Raw genomic sequence first — 22,812 nt, forward strand, 5'->3', positions numbered from 1 at the left:
AGAATAAATGTATCCTCATATATATGCAAACGAACTAAAAAATCCAATCACGATTATTAACTTGTCAATCTGATAAACACCGAGAGCTTGAGGACTAAACTAGGAAGAAAGTGAAAGACAACCACATTAATATGTTTCTCTAGACAATAAAACAAAGGCTTAGTTAATGATCAGATACCCACATGAGGATGCCATTTTTCAGGCAGAGGCAAATGACACGAACCAAAGAATGGTCTTAATCAAGTTGGCCAAGAAGACAGATATAAGTTATGTTTATATGATGAAACTAATTAGCAGAAAGTAAAAAAACTGAAGAAGAGATATCGAGCTTTTATCCCATGAAGCCCGCTCCTGGCATGGTAGGCTGCCCTCCGCCACCAGCACCTTGTTGTGATCTTCCAGGAGCTTGCCCAAAAGCTTGGCCACCCATTACTCCTGACCCAACAATCTGTTGAGGCTGCTGCTGCTGCTGCATCTGATTCAGTGGCGAAGTTTGTTGCTGCATCTGATTCAGCGGTGACGTCTGCTGCTGCTGCTGGTGATGATGATGAAGCTGTGACAGCTGTTGCTGCTGATGATGTTGGAGCTGTGACATTTGATGCTGCTGCTGCTGCTGGAGTTGTGGCAGCTGTTGCTGTTGATGATGGTGTTGCTGCTGGATCTGTTGTTGTTGTTGCTGCTGGATTTGCTGCTGCTGCTGTTGCTGCTGGATCTGTTGTTGTTGTTGGAGTTGCTGCTGTTGCTGATTTTGAATTTGTGGCTTAAACACAACCATATCCTGAACCATCACAGAAATAAAAACGATTCTGTAACTTAAATCAAACCGATATCTAGAGACCACTGGTGCAAGATGGATTATACAGACTCCTTTAGCATTCAGTTTGGAAATAAAACACAAGAGCCACTAAACAATTTGATACATGTGAAGTGAAATCATCTGTGGACACCTTAATTAGTGCTTACTTACCCCTGGAAAAAGCATTCCAATTAAGCGGCAGGCCTTGTCAGAGACGGAGAGAAGCAGAGTCTGTGATGGCAGCTGGATGACTGCACACTGCATTTCAGAGGCAGACACATTTATCTTATACAACTCCACAAGAACTAAGCGTGAAGATGTTACAAGTATGGAACATGATTAGGCTAACAAAACAAGGCAACAAGTGTAGGTTTCGTAATGAGTAAAAAGGGCATAGAAAGAGATTAATAGATGCTTTTGCATGGATTTCATTTTTAACACCTATGTCGACCTCATATCTATTAAATCCTTTTGTTATTAAATTTGAATAAACGAGTGAAATAAGTAGGAAAATCGGACAAGTAGCTTAAAATATCAACAAAACTCACAAGCTTCTTATCCTGAAGTTGTCCTAAAAACCCATGTTGACTCATGGCCCGAAACACAAGGAAGTCAGCTTTGCCAACATATTGCCTGATACAAAGGCAGATAAAAAATATTAGTGACACGAAAACAATATCCACAAATGCCATAGTAAAAAAGTATTACTTGTTATTCATATGATCCTGGGATATGAGCCGAACGATCTGCATATTCGGTGGCCAATTGGCTGCCAACCTGGGGACACGAAAGCAAAAGTTATTTTAATAACTACAATCATATTTTAAGAAGTAGACTGCAATTGAAACTTGTTATTCGCTTGAAAAGGGTTAATAAGTAAACAAGTTTCCATATTTAAATTAGTTGACTTACGAATCAGACGCAGAAGCACTTCGGTAACCCTGTCAAATATAAACAAAGATGTTACCACAACTCAACAAAGTTCTGAGAAAGGAAGATGTGGTTAAGCACTAAGCAATTGATCCCTGAAAATATATTGGGGGGAAAAGAGCCCATAGAGGAGGTGCCCTCAACACACACCTCAAGTCTGGTGATAAGAACAGGCTGCCCTTGTCTCTGCCCAGATAAATTTCCCTATATGAATTTGAAAATGTAAGTTAATTTAGCATAAGACCATCGCTATTTCAGACAAGGCAAACTGACAATACCTCCCAGACTTTAACATATTTGGATTGAGAAGGCTGCATAGCCCCCGACGATGGCTGTGACAACTGCACATTAGGAGCTGAGCTGTTACTACCACCAAGCTGTTGTATTCCTGATTGCGTTTGTTGGCCAACTCCTGGAGTAGGCATCATTCCACCTGTTCCAGAGGAGACATTTCCTTGACTCATCATGTTTTGGTTCATGGAAATTCCGCTTTGCATCATCTGTGCTCCAGAATGACTTCCTTGGTTCATCCCTTGCATTGGTTGAGAAACACCAAGGTTTGACGTTGTTTGAGGACTGAAGGCATTGTTAGGAGCCGGGCTTTGTCCCGCTTGTTCAGTCCCCGCTAATGCACCCGAACCAGCCATTGAAGTATTTCCCTGCTGTCCGGATGAAAACGCAGTTTGTGAAGGAGGCAGAGATGTAGCCATTCCTGTTGATATCATATTTGACATATGCATTGCAACCGCACTTTGCCCAGACGAGGATGCACCCGCCAGAGCTGCAGAGCTCATGACTTGTCGAACTTGAGAAAGATTATTCAGCAGATTTACATTAGCTCCCCCAGGAGGGCCAGTACGCAATTGTGGCGTCATTCCACCAACAACAGGCTTAATATCTGGTGCATTCTCGGCTTTGGTGACCATTTCTTGAGAGACTGGCGATGCTGAAGATGTTTGAACTGAAGGAATTGCTTGTGTAGCAGGCCGTGCTACGGACGGGATATGAGGAAAAGTTGGAACTGCTGCCATAGAAGATATAGTGCCAGGCTCCTGAATTTTAATCCCAAGAAATCCAATTAACAAGCTTTACATATATCAGATATTTCAATGGGATATTCAAAAGAATTTAACATTGGATCAATTTAACATAATCTAAAAAAGCATTCTTAAGTCCTATCAAATAGCATAGAATAAAATTACAATCCATTTGCGATAGCTTTTATTAAATAAACAGGAATTAGTTGCCAATAAAGCAACCTCCTCCAATTGACTAAAAAGATCAAAACAGACTTACAACTTTCACAGTAGCAGTAGGAACTGGTCCGACAGAGACTGGTTGCCGATTCATAATAGGTCCATTGGCTGAAAACACACACAAAAAAATGAACTTCACATAGAAAGAACGAAGCAAGACAAACTATGAAAGACGCATTAAAAGAGAACGCAAGATAGTTCAACTAAACGAAGGGCCTGGCCAGAAGAAAACCTGATGGTACAGGAGGTAGAGGTTGGCCAGTGACTGGAAGAGATGGAGCAACAGTGGCCCTGTCCACTTTCACAGGGCTTTGGGTGGTCTGTGGAAAATTTGTAGCAGAATGACTTAAGGCAGCACGTGCCTCCACAAAGTTCTCTGAGATCAGGACAAGATAGAATGCGTTCTTAACCGTGTCAATTGACAAGTCCGCACTTTGTGCATTGGGCTTTCCCTGAATTTAAAAGAAAAATCTCAACATTTTTTTCATAAAATTATCTTACTTCAGAGAGCTGGCTGACAAAAAAAAACATTTTATGCTAGCTAGTCTCACCGCATTGTATAGTGCTCTTATCTTTGGAAGCTGCTTTGGACACACAACAGACAATGAAACAGAGCACTGCACACCAATATGGTAGGTTAGTGATTCCCAATTTTTTTTAAAGCAACTGTAGCAAGTCGTAATACAAGGGTAATTCATAAAGAAAATACCCTAGAAAAATATGATGCCACTGTCTCGGCATCTGATAAACGACTTTCAGATTGCGCATGGCCGTTTTCATACCGTTCCGGATTTTGCAATTTTGGACGATATACAGGTGTTGGCAACGAGTAAGGGTTGCTGGCTGTGATTAGGATACAGTGCCTTTTCAGATCATTACTTGGTTGTGCTTGACCTGAAGGAGGAGAAAACATCTGCATCATGAAAGACAAAGGAAAATCATGAGGTTTTAGGATCTGAATATCGCTGAAGGAAGCAGCATTATTTTCATTGAAGCCACGATTACTAAAGATCAAAATTCCCACCATCAATGCTTCGGCAAGCCCTTCAGCTGTGGCAGCCTCATTGAAACCACCACCGGCAAATTGTATGGACGAAAGCCAACGCAAGAAAATATTAACATCTTTTGTCCAGCCACTCCGTTGTACCAAGCACGCTAAGAAAAACGAAACAATCAGAATTAAACGGAATAGCCAAGGCCGTGGAAAAAGCGCACAGTTATAGAACGCAATACATACCACAATATGAACCATGAGAATTGAAGATCACCAGTGACAGCTCAACATTAGAAACAGGGTTCCTCTGCAAGTTAAGTGAATATATAAAGACTGATCAACCATCGAATCAGTCATCAGACATAACCAACTGTCTCTTAAATTTTGTATGGCAATGATTGACAGATACACTGTTGTTTACCAATCGACACATAGAAAGAAGTATTTAGTAATGTACAAATAGCAATACGTAACAGTGAATCACATTCCGCTCAAGAATGAAACTTGAGTTCACTCAAAAACGAGAATGAGTTAGATACAGTACCTCTCCGTTTAACTCAGTGCCACAGAAAGACCTGGACAAACACACACAGAGAGCATTAACAGATGACGGATATAAAATTTTAACATACAACACAATCTCAGATAAAAAGTGTTCTTTCACATGGTTCAACATACTCAATAAATAAAAAACTATCTATCCAATAACAAAGTGACTATAATATGTAACCTATGTTCTCAATATCCACCGATAAGAATAATCCAATCCATACAAATGTACAAGTAAATACAAAATTAACCATCAGGAATATACATTGCCTTATGGATCGTTTGTATCAAAAACAATATCCTTCCCTCCTCACAAACAAAATCAATACAAAACATATAAGAACCTAGCTCATGGCACTTATCTTCTAATTCAGCAAGATCAACTCATCGAGACACAGTAATCACTCAGTCGGCGATGAACAGAGGCAAACCATTTGAAACTACTCGCAAGGGAAGATAAACGAGACTCGATCTACCAATTGAAGATCGCTAAGGCCTAACTCGAACGGTATCAACTTCTCATAAACCCTAAAATCAAAAGCGAGGAGAGAGAAAGGAACCTGATGATTTTGAGGAGATAGTCGGAGACGATGGTTTGCCAGTAAGGACCCAAGGCAGCGGTGCCTTCAACAACGACGATTAGCTGTTTCAACTCCGACGACATAATCGCAAGTCCTTTGGAGAGCTGCGAGGTGAATCGAAACAAGATACGAGAAGACTCAGTCTCTCTCTCTCTCTCTATCCCGTGAATTGTTGATGCATTAACAAATTTTCGCGGACGGAGATTTCTCGGGAAAGTTTGATTTGATCTTTGCTCCTCTTCCTTTGAAAGTTTCCTTCCTTCTTCTCCGGCTACGGAAGGAAATATATATATTATTATGACTAGATTGTGGTTCACCTTCTTTATTAAGTTTACTTTTGGTTTTTTTTTTTTTTGAATCATTGATTTAGTGTGTTTTCTAGCTAACCCCGACGGTTTCAGTCTCACCCAATAAAATATTCCTTTTGTTTTTCCAAATTTTAAAGAGATACTAGGTTAAAATATTCCTTGCGCGGAATGAATATTATATATAAATTATTTTTTAGTATTATATATTTTTACATATTATAAAATAATAAATATATATTGAGTAATTAAAAATTTAGTAACTATTACGTATATAATTAAATTGGTACAAATACTTAAATAAATTTTATTTATCCAGACAAAAACTTTTTCTTTTTTTATATGTTATAAAATTAAGTTTAAATGATATTAACATAGATATATAGTACATTTTTAATATTAACATCTGTTAAAAAATTATTTTATACTCATATTATTTTTGATCGTTTGTATTTCTTTATAACAAATTTTTTAAATCAATGATAACAATAAAACATTTATGGGATGTTTAATAGTTTTAGTAATTTATAATTTTAAAAACATTCAATGCAAAGTGTAAAATCTAAATATTAAGTTGTCAATAATTGTTCAAAATGTTTATCAAAAAATTTCAAATCAAATTCAAAATTAAAATACTTATGTATTTTATATGGTATATAACTTATTTTTTAAAAAATATTAATATGCATATATATAATATTTATTAAATGAGACTTCCTACTTATGTAATTTTGTAATCATTTGTATGTTGTTATAACATAAATTTTAAACCATGGATCACAAAAATTTCAGTGTGAGATTTTTAATAACTTTAGTCATTTATATTCGTTTTTAAAATTCAAAATATAACATATATGAAAAAATCTAAATTTTTATTATATATTTAATGTGGTTGTTTAATTTATTTTAAAATGAATTAAAAATGATAGAGTCAAATCTTTATTATTCAAAATTATTAATTGTCATATATACTTTAGCCACATTAGATAATTCCGTGATTTTTTATTTAAGGAAACAACGAAGAACATTTATGATTAATTTATGGTTATTTTAATAAAAAACTTATTATATATTTATATGGACCAATATATTTTTCTAAGGATTCTAAGAATGATTGTGGTGATGAGATGTGGCTACAAAAATATGTTGTAATGCTTCTCTTTTAATATATAGGGGATTAGACTTTAAGTTTGAGAAATTACGCATTTTTTTTAGTTTTGTAACAAAAATAGTTTTCAATGCAGAAAATAACCAAAATAAGTTTTATTAAAGAGAAAATATATTTTTATCATATGGTTAACTAATCTAGACTTAGGTTTAGAGCTAACGGATGATATTTTGAGGATAGGATTTCAAATTAAAAAAATATTAAAAAATTGAAAATAAAAAAACTATTTTGGTTATTTTCTTTTTTGAAAGCTATTTTGTGATAAAAACTTAAAAAATACTATTTGAGAGAATTGTCCTTAGAGTTTTGCCCCACACATACGTGTAGATATTTTTTATTTTATAAATGTATAACTTTGATATCATTATAAAAGTTTTAAACAACTTTCTATAGTCTCCTTTAATTTATTTTTTTATTTCTATAGTTTGTTTACAATACGTTTTAAAATTATTTAGTTATACTTTAGATGGATATTTGTTTATAATAATTTATATATATATATATGTTGCTTAAAATATAGTTGAACATCTATCATTTTTGTATTTTGCAAAATTTTATAAGTAAATACATTTTTATGCTTAAATAATATCTACTCGGTTAATTTAGTAAATTGTATACATAGTGGTATTTTTCAGATTATTATAGTATATTTTATCAATATAGGATACTTTTGGATGTTATGGTATCAAGTTTTCTGATTTTTAATTATTAAATTAATATTTCAAAAATATTATATTACTTTGAATTCTTACAACCTATTTTTGTGTTACTTTTCAAAAAATTATATTTTAGCATCTATTATTTTATCTCTTACAAAATTTAAAACTTTATCATTTTTGGATTTTAATATTTAATTTTCAATTTTTTGAAAAATTACACAACCATTTTTGAGTTTGGAAGATTATATGATTTTTGAATTTGTTTTCTACAAAATCAATTCATTATTTTATAAGAATATATTTGAATTTTTGGTAAGATTTTTTAAAACATTTCTCCAGATATTTTGTTTTAATTTAAATAAATATTAAATTGATAATGAAAATAATTTTTATTAATACCTTTAATTAGTTATTAAAATTTCAAATATTTCTAGTAACATATTTTGTAAATAATACATGAACTAAATGTTAGTTATGTACTATAATATTTTGTATTTAATCATTTTTAGATAATATAATTGATTTTTTTCCAAAGTAAACAAAAAATAATATATAGTTGTAAATAAAATTTTAACATATGTTAATGATTTTAGTTTTTGCATACAATATTAGATAGTTTAAGATGTTTTATCGATGAATGATAAAATTAGTTAAATGAAAGCATTTTAAAAATAGGTTAATCTACCAATTTAATGTAATTTTTTTTTATATTTAGTTGATAGAGCACACCTATTTTAATAGTATTGATAATTTATAATCATAAATTTATAAAATAACATAATTTTTAATGATAAATTCTAATTAAGTTATTATATTATTAATTACAAAATTAATTAATGCATGATTTTTAAAAAATATTTAAAATGTTTGGTAGGATTTTGTTAGATTTGTTTCAACAGATTTTCTTAGAATTGAAAAAATTCAAATTTATTGATTTATTATTAATATCTTATTGAGTATTAAGATCTAATATAAATATTTAAATATTTTACATTAAGTAATTATTTAAATGGTCTTACTATTACTTGTCAATAGTAGATAAAAAATATGACACTTAATTAATGGATTAGATTTATAAGCTATTAAGGTTGGGATTTCGGATATTCAGCTCAGGTTCAGGTAAGATCCGATCGGGTTCGGATCAATGAATTATATATCCTAGTTATTTAATAAGTTTTGGTTCACACCGGTTCACACCGGTTCGGATCGGTTCCGGATATCCTTTTATAATGTGAATCATATATACTTTTACAAAATAAAATAATTTACATATAAACTGACGTGGTCTAGATATTTATTTTTATTTATTTTCTTTTTTAAAGAAAAAATAAATCAAAATCGTATATCCTTTATATACTAAAGCACAAGTCACATGGCTAATCAAATTTTGATAGTTGGAAAACACTTTAAAAAAAAAGTGTTTGAAAATAATTCTTTTTCATCCCTAATTTTTAGTAATTATATCTTGATATTTCATCCACGTTCAGAAAATCTCATTTCCACGATTTCAAACTGTTTTCCTTTTTTTATAACCCTCTGTTTTTTTTTTGACTTCAAAGTTCCTTTTATATTCAGTTACAAAAAAAAAAAAAAAGTTCCTTTTATATTTCATCGTTGCCATACAGAGTTACAGACAACCAACACCAACACAACAAACCGAGTAATGCCCCGTGGAAACAACAGAAACAGAGCGCATAACCCCAAAAACAGAGGAGACTCCACCCTCTCCTTACAACCTTCGTACTCAACCCTCTGTTATCTCCCCTTTTTTCTATATTCCCCAACAAAAAAAGATCTTATAATCTCTCTTAAATTTTCAATTTTGACATGTGTTTCTTTATATCTTCTTTTCTTTCTGCAACAATTTTTTTTTCTTCGTCTAGATTAGTACTTAAAAATCATTTATCGACAAGATTTTATATTGATTTGGTGGAATTATGGGAAGCAATTGATACTGGTACGATAATAGTCACGGTTTAGAGAGAGTATCGAGCATAAAATATTTTTCTCCTGGACAACCATAACTACACTCTCGGCATTTATCTTCGAGTTGAATATACGAAGCATAAGGTTTTGGCCTTGACAAAGAAGGTTTTGCATGTTTTCAATTCTCTACAGTTTTTCTTTGATTTGTTGACTGATTTTTCATTTGTTGAATTTTTCTTTTCCAGTATTCCTTACAGCAGAGCTTGAATTTCTGAATCCAAAGATGAATTTACTTTATTTAATCTTTTTTTTTGCTGAAATTTAACTTAATTATTGCCAGACAATTCTTTTTAATATATAACAGGCAAGCTAAAGTTATAAATTTTGATCTTATAAATTCAACAAACTATCAAAATAAGTAATGTGGGTTAATTTTGTTTAAATGTATGTTTTTTGAAAGAAAAAAAGATGTTAGGTAAATTAACATAAAATGTCAATTTTAATCTATAAAACTTTAAATAGCAAATTTATTACATTCATCCTATCTAAATTCTGCACTAAACTACATTAAGTATTTGTTATTCTGTATGTAATCATCAAATATTGTATTTCAAGTATATTTTGTATTTTGGTATATATTTTATGTACTTTTGAAAAATTCTACAAACATGTATCAATTTTATAATGAAATCAAAGTTATTGGTTTATCCCTTTAACCGTTTTGTTTCAATGGATATCTATACTATACTAAAAGCCAGATATTCTCAATGGAGAAGGGATCCACGTCACATTAATAATTCAGACCAATCATAGAGTTGTATTGTGCCATGTCATATGTTCCTCACACATCCAAAATTAGTTCGACGACTTCGTCTTCCTCCTTTTCCTCGAAGAAATCCCAACCGTTTCACCTCTTCTCCTCTGTAACATTAAAATTGTGACTCATAAAGCTTTATCATTTAGTGCAATCACTATATAATCTACCTCTTCACATCCAATTTTGCTGAGGAGAAGAAGAACTACAACGTAGAATCTATATTTCCCCGGTCATGCCAATGTCATCAACTCTGGATCAAGGTGGCTCTCATCTCTCCCCCTCTAAATTTGTTTTATAATATATATGCAAGCTCTCTGTGTATTTGGATATTGGGTTTTTAGGTCAAAACCAAATTAAGCTGTAGTTTAAAGATTGATTGGATCTGATATTTTTTTTTTGAGTGATTCTATTTATTTTGAATCGACTGATGATTGAACCTGTCGAGTTGATTTTTGGGTTTGTATTTCCAGCGCTAAATCTCTGTCATCAACCAAACACTGATCATGAAGAAATCAGCAAACTCCCATCTTCAAAAGCCAAGGATAACAGAAAGTCATCATCCAACTTTCCAGACTTCTGCAACTGGTCTCCATGAGCTCCAAACTACGTGTTTATCCTAATCGTTAAGTTCTCATTCTTTGGGTTCTTGATCTTCCATTACATCAGATTCATCACCGTTAAATCCTTCAAGATTTTCTAACAGCGAGATGGCTTCACCAAAATGGAACTGAGGTGAAACACAGTCTGGAAACTCAAATTCCTATTGGCTCCACCTTCATCACCATCGGTATCCAAAGAAGCCAGTGCCGTCCTAATGTAAGTTGTAACCAGGTTTTACCTTCCTCTCTGGTTTTAATGTAGAAACTAAATACTTAATTGATCAAAAAAAAAACTATATACTTGATTTATGTAGACTTTGATAGTGATTAAGTTGAGGCTTGAGGCGTATTGATGGCACAACGACCAGATTGTTCTACTTCATATGATAGTTTAGTCGGATCCTGTAACACACTTTTGAGAATAACCATTTACAAGTACCTACTGCTTAATCCACGAAAGTCTTTTGTCTCCACGGGAAGGTCTCCCATCGTCCTGTATTATAACAATCAAGGTTTGTGTCTACTCTCTTCATATTCATTATTTTACTCTGCTCAAAATAGTTCCTTCGATTCTTTTTGCGTGATCCATTGATGTTAGCTTTTTTTTTTTTTGAACCCTTTCATTGATGTTAGCTTAATTCTTAAAAAACAGCAAAATCATAGCATTGTTTTTCATTCACATAATCACCTTTCTATTTAAGCAGGGAGTTAGGCATGGATATAAGATCAGAACGATTGTTGGTTTTGAAGCATAACCCGTGTTCCGATCATGTCAGAGCTCCCAAAACAACACGGATGACCATAGTCAGAATCAAGTACAGTTCCGTCTACCGTGAGATCAATATTAGCCCTCATAAGAATATTAATTCTGTGTGTGTAAATTTGAATATTTTTCTTGATTGGATGCAGTGGAGTAATTTTTAGAGTTGTAATATAAGTTTGAGCTAAACCTTTTCTGGGTTTTAACTTTTAAGTTTTCATGTTGAATTCTTCCTGACTTTTATGTATACTTTTTTTTCTGTAGTATGAAATTCTTTGAAACTTATGAATTCTCACCTCAGTTAACAACGAGGTCGTCAAGAAAACCTATAAGTAGTCCAAGAAGGTAAATTTAATAGTCCTAAACTGTTTTTGTGTTTTCAACTGCAGAAGGGTAAGTGACAATCACTTCTAGGGAACCATCTCAGAGTGTATTGGCAACTGGTCTCAGCTTAAAAATCTGTAAGGTCAGCATTCATCAAATTTTTTTTATTTCTCTTACTTTGTATCTCTGCACCATATAAACTGTTCAGTTAACCATATAATGAACAATTGCAGTTGATTAGCAAATGGAAACTAAAGCAGGACTCATGTTTAAAGCGATTTTTTTTATAAGACTGGTATAAGCATCATCCCAAATCATATCCAGAAACGGCATCAATACCCTGTATTTTTTGATGTTTCAGTGACCATTTCTAAAAGACATGTGTCAGTGACTTTCACTGTTTGTAACGAATTGGTGTAACTGTGTGCAGGCACAATAGAACACAAACTGTGTGTGATCTGGCGTGTAGAAAAGGACTTGACGTCCTCGACCTTCCACCTGATATCCAACCACACTCGAGAAGGAGTACTTCAAGAACCATCATTGTCTCTAAAATCGTACATGGGAAAACTCTCCATAAGTTTGGGGCATGTAACTGGTACACTGATACGTACTCCTGCAGGATATGTACATTCTTAGATGTTCATTTTCTTCATCTTATTTAGATTAAAGGGGCAGTAACCTTGAAGAAGATGATAGGGATGGGTTTTCCTTTGTTAGACGTGATATACCCGTAACCCGCCACTAGCGCTGAAAAGCCTTCTGGCTAAGGTTGTGAAGTTGTTCAGCCGTCTACTAAGCTTCTGCCAGTTGCTCAGATGGGAGTTGTTGGTCGGAGTTGAATGTATCTTCAACATAATTGGAATCGCACATGACAAATCAAGTTGGCTTCTCGATGACGTCCTGCAGTCATTTATGAAAGCTCATGGACCTCTGAAGATATCAACAATTGGGAATTGGTCAGTTCTCTTACAGTGTCAGATGACTTTCTGTGCTGCTATTGTGCCAAATACCAAACGTATCAGTGTTAAACTTAGTAAAGCTAATACAATCCAACTTTTCTTCTTTGTATGTGTTCTTTACATTAAAAGAACAAGATTCTCCGGTGAGATCGAGTTGAGATACTCATCGGCAAAACCTTGATGGAACCATTGTCATATGCTTCTTCTGAGTAATCTCTGGCTACAAGGTTCTGAAATCGTAACTCGAAGCTCCACGGTGAGATCGAGACTTTCTAAAAAGAAAAGAAAAGAAAAATATTCATTTCAGTTTAACTAAAAAAAACAATTTCCAATCAAATAAATTCAGCTATTATATTATAAAATTTATTTATTTAAAATTTAGAATTAATTTGAATACAATGTAAAACGATAAAAATTGACATAGAAGTAAAAAATAAATAATTTAACAAAATTAAAATATATTAAATGTTATACAAAATTACAAAATGTTTTTTACCCTGAAAATAACCGAATTAGCAATGTATTTTAAACATGTTCAGATATTTGTACTAAAAGTAACCATATTACCCAATTTAGTTCAAGTATTTTGTATCCAAACTATCCAAATGTACCAATAATAACCAAAAAAAATTCATTATATACACTTTTGAGCATTTTTATTCACGCTATCCTATTTTAACCGAAAACACACAAAATATTGAAATTAAATAATATAATTAACTTATGATTTTAAATTAAATTATTAAAATACTTATATGTACAATTGTAACAAATATTTTTAGATATATATATAAATTTTGGATATCTTCGGTTACTCATTTGATTCTTGGTTTAGACCAGATTGGGTTCCAGATCTTCAGATACATCAATTTAAGACCCATTCGGTTATTTATCACATATCTGATCGAGTTCGAAAGCCTGATTTTCGGGTTGATTTAAGTCGGATCTTTGGGTTTGGATATTTTGCGTAGCCCAAATTTTACTATTAAAATAGTTGAGTTATGACTTCATATATTTCATTATCTTTCAAATGTTAAAAGTTTGAATTATTTTGTTTAATAATTCATTATTTCTCAAATTTTTTGATATACCAATAACTCAATTCTTAAGTAAAACATTGTCATACCTTGATTATATTTTGGATGTTTGTGTTTAAAAATCTCGATTCAAGGAATTATACTACCTTCCTTTTCTGATGTAGAATTTTCGTAGATATGGAAATTTATTTTTTGTTTCACTATATAATTTTTTTTATATTTCAATGTAACTTTATTAATTGGATATTGTTTGGCCAATTAAATTAAGTAAATTACTGTGTAATTGATTAAATTTATATATTAAATCACAGTTTTCTAAAGTAATAACTCTTAAATATTACAGATTTTAATTAAAACTGGAGGAAATAAGCCTCAGATAGAGTGTCCACGTAGGCGAAAATAATCGTCCAATGAGAAACTATATTTTTTGACATGTCACCTCCTCTATTTTTTTTTTACAAAATGATCATTTAACTTTTTACTTAAGCAATTATAACCGAAAATATATTTTTAGTGAAATATATTATTTATATAAATATAATTATATTTTTTATTTACATAATAGTTTGTAAAGAAATATTTAGTGTAAATAATATCATAATTTTATAAAATACTAAAAGAAATTGGGCTGGTTTCAACTTTCACAAATAAAATATATTATTTGTAAACTTAGAGAAGAATATATCAAGAATATTCCTTTTTAGGATAGAAAATAGAAAAATACATCGGAGACAAATCCATCTCTATTATGAAATTCCTCTATTTTAGAGAAAAAAAATAGAGGAATACATTGGAGATGGTCTAAGGCATGACCGACGTAAATGATCGACGTTGAAATTTCAGCTTTTCTAATTCTTATTATTCTAATGCTTCAATATAATTTGAATATTTCTTTTGTTTTATAATATAATGGTTTAAAAGTGTTTTTTGTTTCACTATATAAATTGTTTTTATATTTCAATGTAACTTTATATTTATTGATATTGTGTGGCCAATTAAATTATGTAAATTATTGTGTAATTGATTAAATTTATATATTAAATGACAGTTTTCTAAAGTAATAACTTTTAAATATTATAGATTTTAATTAAAACTGATTACATTTTGAAACATATAGACTAACTTTATATAGATATGAGGACAAATTTGTAAAGTGGTATCACCTTAAATTTCTCTGATTCTGTGCATTCCTAATTGGAAGGAGATAATCAACATTTAATATTATGTTACTTTCAGTATATTAAAAAATGGTCGAACCGTAAATCAATGAAGGATGATGTAAGAAGACATAAAGATGTATTTCCAGTTATCACAAATATATAATCAATTGACAACAACTTAATTATATCCAACATAGAAGAGTTTTCATACCTTCTAATATTATAATATCTCACTATATTAGTGGCTAAATCAGTTTTCTCTAGCACAAATACTCACTCCATTCTTGGAGATTAAGCTTTTCTATCTAATGATATTAGTAGTTTGATCTCAAAAAAAAAACGGTTGAACTGTACATTGTAATTGAAGAAAGAAAACAATAAAAAATCAACCGAAGACTTTTAAGGTATATGAAACAAAAATTAGAAATAGCAATTATCTACAATTAAAGAATAAGGTAATAAAATTTTAAAAATAAAAAAATAAAACAAAAAATATACAATAAAAGAAAAATTTAGTAAAATAAAATCATAATATAATTTCCATAATTGATAGTGCTCAGCTACACTAAAAAGTCTAAATTCACAACATACACAGTTTTATTTACATCTTTAAACATATTATCTAATTAAAATGATTCCAAAAAAGTGCCAACATAAAGAGTTAGAAAATATACGATAAAATATAAAACATAACGTTAAAAATACATTATCACTGATCACTAAAACATCATGTTAGTAGTAATAAAAATGAAATGACAACACATTTATTAAAACCATAGAACAACACGCCACAAAGTGTTATTAAATATACAAACTACAAATTTAATATGCTTAACGCAAACACACATAAAAATGAGACATCATATTTGGATATATTTAAATAAATAATTTTAAATATATTATATTCTTGATAATTTTAAAATACTTAAAAAGAAACTAAATTATTAAAAAAAATAATATACAAATAAAACTAAAGCAATATTTTGTAACGTAAAAATAATAAATGAATAAAAAATAGATTATGTTAATAAAATAGATTATATATTTTAAAGACTTCTAATTCATGAAGTATTAAAAAAATCAAAATTTGTTTATTACAATTAGTATTTTACCATTAGATATATTAAAATAATATTCTAGATCGATATTCAATTGTCAGTTTTCAACTATTACACATAAAAAAATATTATTAAGTACACTTTCTTTTTGAAAAGGGGGTTTTATATTTTAAGTAGGTTATTGGAGTACTTTTTCTTTTCGTGAATTTATTTGAGATGAGATTCCGATGTTTTAAACTAAGATAATTTATGTTCTATACATAATTATATTTTTTTTTACATAACTTTAAAATGTCGGACTTGATTCTTCATATTTTATTAGTTAATTGTGTTACATATTGTAGAAATACTTACTTCAAACTAATAATATAAAAAAAATCAAATTTAAAAATTAGTTATATATAATTTAATATACAAAAATTTACATAGAAATAAAAATGATAAATATAACAAATTTAAATATATTATCCGCGCGTAGCGCGGAGAAATGATCTAGTCTATACTAATAAAAGGGACCTTTTGAGGCTCCATAGAGCGTCCACATCAGCAAAAAAAAACTACTTCCGAAAGATGACACGTGGCATAAAATATAGTTTTACTAATTTTCAAAAATTATAAATAATATCTAAACATACAACATAAAAAATGGAAAAACTACATTAAACATATGTAAGATTACCATTTTTCACTTAAAAAAACGGCTTATCTCCATAATGTAACATTACCGTTTTATAAAAAAACAAAAAACATTATATATAATTTCGAAAATAATAAATATATGTAAACATACAACATAAAAAATAGAAATACTACATTAAACATATGTAAGATTACCATTTTACATTTTTATTTTTAAAAAATAATATGTAAACATACAACATAAAAAATGGAAATACTACATTAAACATATGTAAGATTACCATTTTACATTTAAAAATAACAATAATATGTAAACATACAACATAAAAAATGGAAATCTACATTAAACATATGTAAGATTACCATTTTTCACTAAAAAAATGGCTTATCTCCATAATGTAACATTACCATTTTATAAAAAAAGAAAAAAAACATAAATATAACTATTTGACTATTTGTCCAAATTCTTCTATTAAACATTGTCGTTTTACATTAAAAATGGAAAAATACATTAAAACTTAAACATCTATCTTAAAATATAGATATTAACTAAATATAAAGTATAAGAAAGAGAAATACTCAATATATAGAAAAATAAATAATAAGTATATATTATAAATATATAAATATACGAATTATATATACAATAATAAGTAAATGCACAATTTTAAAAAATGGAAAGAATACATTAAATATTAAACATCTATCTTAAAATGTAAAATATAGATATTAAGTAAATAGAAAGTATAAGAAAAAGAAATACACAACTTAAAAACAATGGAAAAAATATATTAAGATTTAAACATCTATCTTAAAATATAAAATATAGATATTACGCAAATAGAAAGTATAAGAAAAGGAAATACACAATTTAAAAAAGTGGAAAAAGTACATTAGTATTTAAACATCTATCTTAAAATGTAAATCTATCTTAAAATATAAAATTATTAGTAAATAGAAAGTATAAGAAATAGAAATACACAATATAAATAAAAATAATTAATAAGTAAATATATAATATAGGTAAATACCCAATTTAAAAAATGGAAAATTACATTAAGATTTAAAAATATATCTTAAAATTTAAAATATAGATATTACGTAAATAGAAAGTATAACAAATAGAAATATACAATTTAAAAAAATGGAAAACGTAAATTAACATTTAAACATCTATCTTAAAATGTAAAATAGAGATATTAAGTAAATAAAAAGTACAGGAAATAGAAATACATATACAGGAAAATAAATAATAAGTAAATAATGTAAATATATAATATATGAATTATATATATAATAATAAGTAAATACACAATTTTTTAAGAAAATGGAAAAAGTTCATTAAACATTAAACATCTATCTTAAAATGTAAAATATATAATATAAGTAAATACACAATTAAAAAAAATGGAAAAAGTACATTAAGATTTAAATATCTATTTTAAAATATAAAATATAGATATTACGTAAGTAAAAATATAAGAAATGGAGATAAACATTTAAAAATGAAAAAAAGTACATTAAGATTTAAACATCTATCCTAAAATGTACATCTATCTTAAAATGGTAGTATATTATATAAAAATGGAAATACCACATTAAACAAAAAAAATATATAGTTTTACATCAAGAAAGTTCCTATAAAACTGATTATCCCATCAACATCAACCTCACACAATCAAAGAAAACTTCAAAGCACTCGAGCAAAAAAATAGTTTCACCATCAATTCTTGCCGTCCCAAAAACCTTTAATGACCTTGAAGGAGATTTTTTATAACAATGAACTTTTTGTTAGGTGGATTCATTGTTGGAAAACCCGCAACTTCCAAAAGCCAAACTTATTAATGGGAATTGAATTGCTTTTCATAGACACAAAAGTATTCTTACAAATTTAAATTAATCTAATCCATAATTTTATTGTTAATACTTATACTAACTCTTTCATGATCAAACCATTACAATTAATAACCATTCAAGCGTTTATCCCGAAACACTTCCTTCCTCGCCGAATCAGGTATTGGTTTATGTTGGTTTAGTATTATTTTTGGTTTATTAACCGGTTTAGGATGGTCCTATTGTAAATATAATTTAAGTTGGTTTAGCATATATTATGCTTAAAATAACTTAAATTAAATAATATTAATATTATGCTTAAAATATAATTTTAGAGAGTTTTCAAATATAGTTTACAGAACATTATAGGTGATGAATTTAATTTATTAAATTCGTTTATTACTTAAAACTAAGTTTTTTTTAGAACATACTGAGTTATAAATATCAATGATGGATTGGTAAGTATAACATGAAGACAAAAATATAAATATTTGATTTTCAAGATAAGAAATTCAGCTTTTATCCAGTTACTCTATATATAATATCTTTATTTTTTTAAAAAAAAATATACATAATTTACATATATAGATTAATCTTCCAAACTTAAACTATTATATTATATATGAATAATGTTTTTAAATAAAAATAATTTCTGATTAAAATAAATAAATAAAAACAACAAAAGGTTATTTTCAAATGATGGATGTAATTTACATTATACTATCATTTAACAAGTATTAGATACGTTTTGATATATCATTATTTTCTATTTCCAGAAAACAATAATGTTAAACATCAATGTCATCTAGGTTAAGTATACGAACATCACAATTCAAACATCACAAAATTTTTATATAAACATTATAATACAATATTTTAATCAAAAAATACTATTCAAAAAAAAAAAATATTCAAAGAATAGTTATATACTTAATATTTGAAAATCAAAGATATTTTTGCTAAAATTATACTTACCTGGCCAAGGAGATCAACCATCTTTTTACGGATCGATCGATTGTTGAGCATGTGGTGGATCCGAAAATACTCTGGAGTTTAATTAAATATCTAAAACATTTATTCTAACACTCAACAGATAGTTTTGCTAAATATGATAATTAGATAGCCAACAAAATTACAAAAAAAATATTTAAATAGTAAAAAATATGTTAATTTAACGTGTTAAAATTTAAAAATAAATTTAAAGTATGGCATGCATTCTTAACATTTATATAAATATATTTCATAGCCTAAATATAAATAATTTAACAACTTAAATTAGAAAAAAAGTAAAAATCCCGGGCGTAGCCCGGGTTAATCCCTAGTCATACTAAAAGCCGGATACGGTGAGCAGGAAGCGTGCCACGTCATCACAAAAAATTAATCAATAAGAAAAATCCTCTCTGCCATGTCATTTATGTTTAGCCAATTCTTAAAAAAAATCGGGTCTCATATATGGCCCAAGTAAAAAAACACTTGAGAAATCCTAATCTTCTAAAACATCGGTCTCCTAACTCATTCCATTCAATCATCTTCTAAGTTTCATCTTCTTCCATTTCCGTTACCCATCCCCCTCTGTAATTAATCGTTTCCTTTCACCTCCCTCTCTTCATTTTTTTATAAACTCTTTCTTCTTAGCTTACTACAAATCTAAGCTCGAAAACCTCCTCTCAGTAAACTTAAGCCATGGCAATGAAACCCAACTGAAAGTCACCTGTTTTAACCGGAAATTCTCATGTTGCTTTGTATTCCACATCCCACCACGTCCATCTCGATCCGAATTACAATTTCGACTCATACATTTCTATGAGTAAAAAAAACACAGCAAAAGGAGGGACCTTTATTGGACTGGAGATGCTCATTATTGACGACACAGGTTTGTGATTTTAACCAAAAAATTTCGTCCCCTAATCAGTATTATAAACCCTGAATTATTTATCTCCCACAGGACAAGTTGATTCAGTGTTATTGATGACGTTCTTTACTCCATCAACCAACTCCAATCAAAGATTCTTCATTCAATTAATCTTCTACACGAAGCAGTGGAAATCCAGCTATAAAAAGATTCTTCATTCAATTAATCTTTAACTCAATGACGTTCTTTACTCCATCATCCTCCCAAAAACGTTTTCAGAAGAAAACTTGAGTTTAGATTTTTTTTTCTTTATTAATTAATTTAGAAAGCTTGAGTTTAGATGATTTTTATTTCGTTTATTGATTTAGTAAGCTTGAGTTTAGATCATGTTAGATGATTTTGGTTTTGTTTAATGATTTTGTTTTCGTTTGTTGGTACGACGTGGTAGGGAGCAGAGTTAGATGATATTCAGCAGATGAGGAACACTCATGATTATTTCATTAAGTTTGTTGGAAGCATGGCATCGACTTTTTGGACACAAAGACGTAGCGTGCAGTTCAACTGATACTCTCAAGTGGTGTGCATAACCATTCATGGAGGCATCAACTTTAGAGGAGACATGAATGTATAGTTACCAACTATTAGTTGGGGATCCCAACTTTGTTCAATCCCAATTCCTAAGGTACTGGTTCGCATTGTAAATTAATTGCTACCGTTTTATATTTTCTAGAAAATTTTCTACGGCTACAGTCTCTAAGCGCTCAAAAGCCTTGGCATCATTAACTGGCGATATTCCTCTAGCTTATGATGATCAATTCGAGAAACCTGTGTGGTCTTGGAAAGGTAACTAATGAGATCCCATCTCTCTATTTTCATTACAAAGTATCATGTTAGCATATTACTAATAGAAGGTTTATCTGTGTTTGGGGTTAAGGTATTTTGGTTAATATACCAACAAAGATGAGACATGATGGTTTGTGTTGTACTGGGGAGAGCGGACCACAGCTTAAGGATGAATTGATCAGAAGAGGATTCAACCTATTAGAGTTCGTACCGTGTGGGACTGTTTCGGTCATTCAGGAACCGGGATAGTTGAGTTTAACAGAGACTGGAATGGACTTAACGATGCTTTGCTGTCCAAGAAGGCTTATCAAGAAGATGGTCATGGTAAAAAAGATTGGCTGAGTGGTGGTGGTGCTGCTGACTCTAGCCTTTACGCATGGCTTGCCAATACTGATGATTATTATAGGGCTGCTAACTATATAGGAGAGTACTTGGGGAAGATGGGTGACCTCAAAAGTATTTCTAGGTTTGCAGAAGAAGAGGCTAGGAAAGATCATAAGCTTGTGGTGCGTCTGAACGTAATCTCTGAGAACATACAGAGCCGGTTGAGGATGCTAGAGGAAAAATTCTCAAAGACTTCGATTAAACTTAAATGTGAGACTGAAGAAAAATATAAGATTCTCCACGGTTACAATCAAGGTGGGCTTAACCCTATAGCTATGTAGTAGATATGTGTATTGCTTTTGCTTATATTCATGTTACATTTTTTATTTTTGCATCTGAAGATCTCACGGGAAGACAACAAAGATCGACTGCTCATTTCAATATAATCTTTGCTGATCTTGGAAAATTTTCTTCTTTTCTCTTACCAAATTTAACTTGAGAGAAATTATATAAAATATACTGAAAATCGTAATAAATTATTAATATATAATCAAAACATAATTTTAAGCATAATAAATATGAAAACAAAAACATACAAAAAATGAAAATTTAGTTAAATTAGGTTGAATTTAAATAAATTTTAGTCATCATCTAAATTAATTGAATATACATACTATAATCCAAAAATATATAAAATTTATGAATAAAAAGAGAAAATTAATAAGAACAAAAAAAGAGAAATCAATTTACGTTATCATTTTTCGCGTTTCATCAGGCCAATACAAATAAAAATTACTAACTCACCGAATTTTATTTCATCTTATGTTTACCAAGTTAAATTTAGAGAATTAATAAAATAATAATGCAAAAATATAACCGAATATTAATACATAATAAAAAAGTGAAAAAATAAGTTTGAAAAAAATTATTTAATATAATTAAACAATACAGTTTGAGTTACTATACATAATGCTCTAAAGTATAGCTCAGTATTTTTGAACTACTGAGTTACAATGCATCATAAAACTTAGGATTGATGAAAGACATGTAAACTCTATTATGAAATTCCTCTATTTTAGAGGAAGAAATAGAAGAATACATTGGAGACAAATCCATATCATGATATATTCTTTTCTAATTTTACAAATTGTACCTTTTATTTGTGAAAGTTGAAAACCAACCCAATTTAGTATAACATTCATAAAACTATGATATTATTTACACTGAATATTTTTATAGAAACTATTATGTAAATAAAAAGATGATTATATATTTATATAAATAGTACATTTTCACTAAATATATTTATTTTGGTTTTAATTGTTAAAATAAAAAGTTAAAAGATCATTTCGCAAATAAAAAAGTATGCCTCTATAATAGAGGAATGTTAATTCTTCCTCTAAATATATAGCAATCTCTATTTTAAAAAGAAAATAGAGT

At 29.5% G+C, this 22,812-nt stretch overlaps 1 protein-coding gene and 3 long non-coding RNA genes across 11 annotated transcripts; 2 read left to right on the forward strand and 2 right to left on the reverse strand.

The window, feature by feature from the left end:
* Positions 1-5,568, reverse strand: LOC103840588 (mediator of RNA polymerase II transcription subunit 25). The gene is made up of 15 exons (XM_009117088.3): positions 5,086-5,568; positions 4,521-4,551; positions 4,220-4,283; positions 4,007-4,137; positions 3,692-3,895; positions 3,534-3,599; positions 3,215-3,434; positions 3,023-3,090; positions 2,005-2,778; positions 1,877-1,930; positions 1,709-1,737; positions 1,505-1,573; positions 1,345-1,429; positions 968-1,054; positions 1-778 (listed from the first exon to the last, which is right to left on the reverse strand). Exons 1-15 carry the CDS (start codon positions 5,466-5,468, stop codon positions 332-334), a joined length of 2,712 nt encoding a protein of 903 aa, XP_009115336.2. The 5' UTR covers positions 5,469-5,568; the 3' UTR covers positions 1-331.
* A 2,009-nt stretch (positions 5,569-7,577) lies between these two features.
* On the reverse strand, positions 7,578-19,898 carry LOC117127989. Its single transcript, XR_004451045.1, has 3 exons — positions 19,682-19,898; positions 13,523-13,526; positions 7,578-9,906 (listed from the first exon to the last, which is right to left on the reverse strand). It is a non-coding gene; the product is annotated as an uncharacterized LOC117127989 (long non-coding RNA).
* On the forward strand, positions 9,241-13,083 carry LOC117127986. 7 transcript variants are annotated; one of them, XR_004451036.1, is made up of 7 exons: positions 9,241-9,329; positions 9,410-10,241; positions 10,452-10,797; positions 10,895-11,092; positions 11,285-11,806; positions 11,898-11,959; positions 12,095-13,083. It is a non-coding gene; the product is annotated as an uncharacterized LOC117127986 (long non-coding RNA). The 7 variants fall into 7 exon arrangements; XR_004451042.1 differs by lacking the exon at positions 9,241-9,329 and having other exon boundaries at positions 9,905-10,241; positions 11,285-11,412; positions 11,730-11,806; XR_004451039.1 differs by lacking the exon at positions 9,241-9,329 and having other exon boundaries at positions 9,905-10,241; positions 11,285-11,395; positions 11,730-11,806.
* LOC117127984 lies at positions 19,861-22,037 on the forward strand. 2 transcript variants are annotated; one of them, XR_004451033.1, is made up of 5 exons: positions 19,864-20,226; positions 20,299-20,830; positions 20,936-21,048; positions 21,140-21,687; positions 21,774-22,037. It is a non-coding gene; the product is annotated as an uncharacterized LOC117127984 (long non-coding RNA). The 2 variants fall into 2 exon arrangements; XR_004451032.1 differs by having other exon boundaries at positions 19,861-20,226; positions 21,140-22,037.
* Positions 22,038-22,812: the final 775 nt, after the last annotated feature.

The sequence above is a fragment of the Brassica rapa genome, chromosome A09 (genome assembly GCF_000309985.2).
Source record: "Brassica rapa cultivar Chiifu-401-42 chromosome A09, CAAS_Brap_v3.01, whole genome shotgun sequence".
In the NCBI taxonomy this organism is placed as follows: domain Eukaryota; kingdom Viridiplantae; phylum Streptophyta; class Magnoliopsida; order Brassicales; family Brassicaceae; genus Brassica; species Brassica rapa.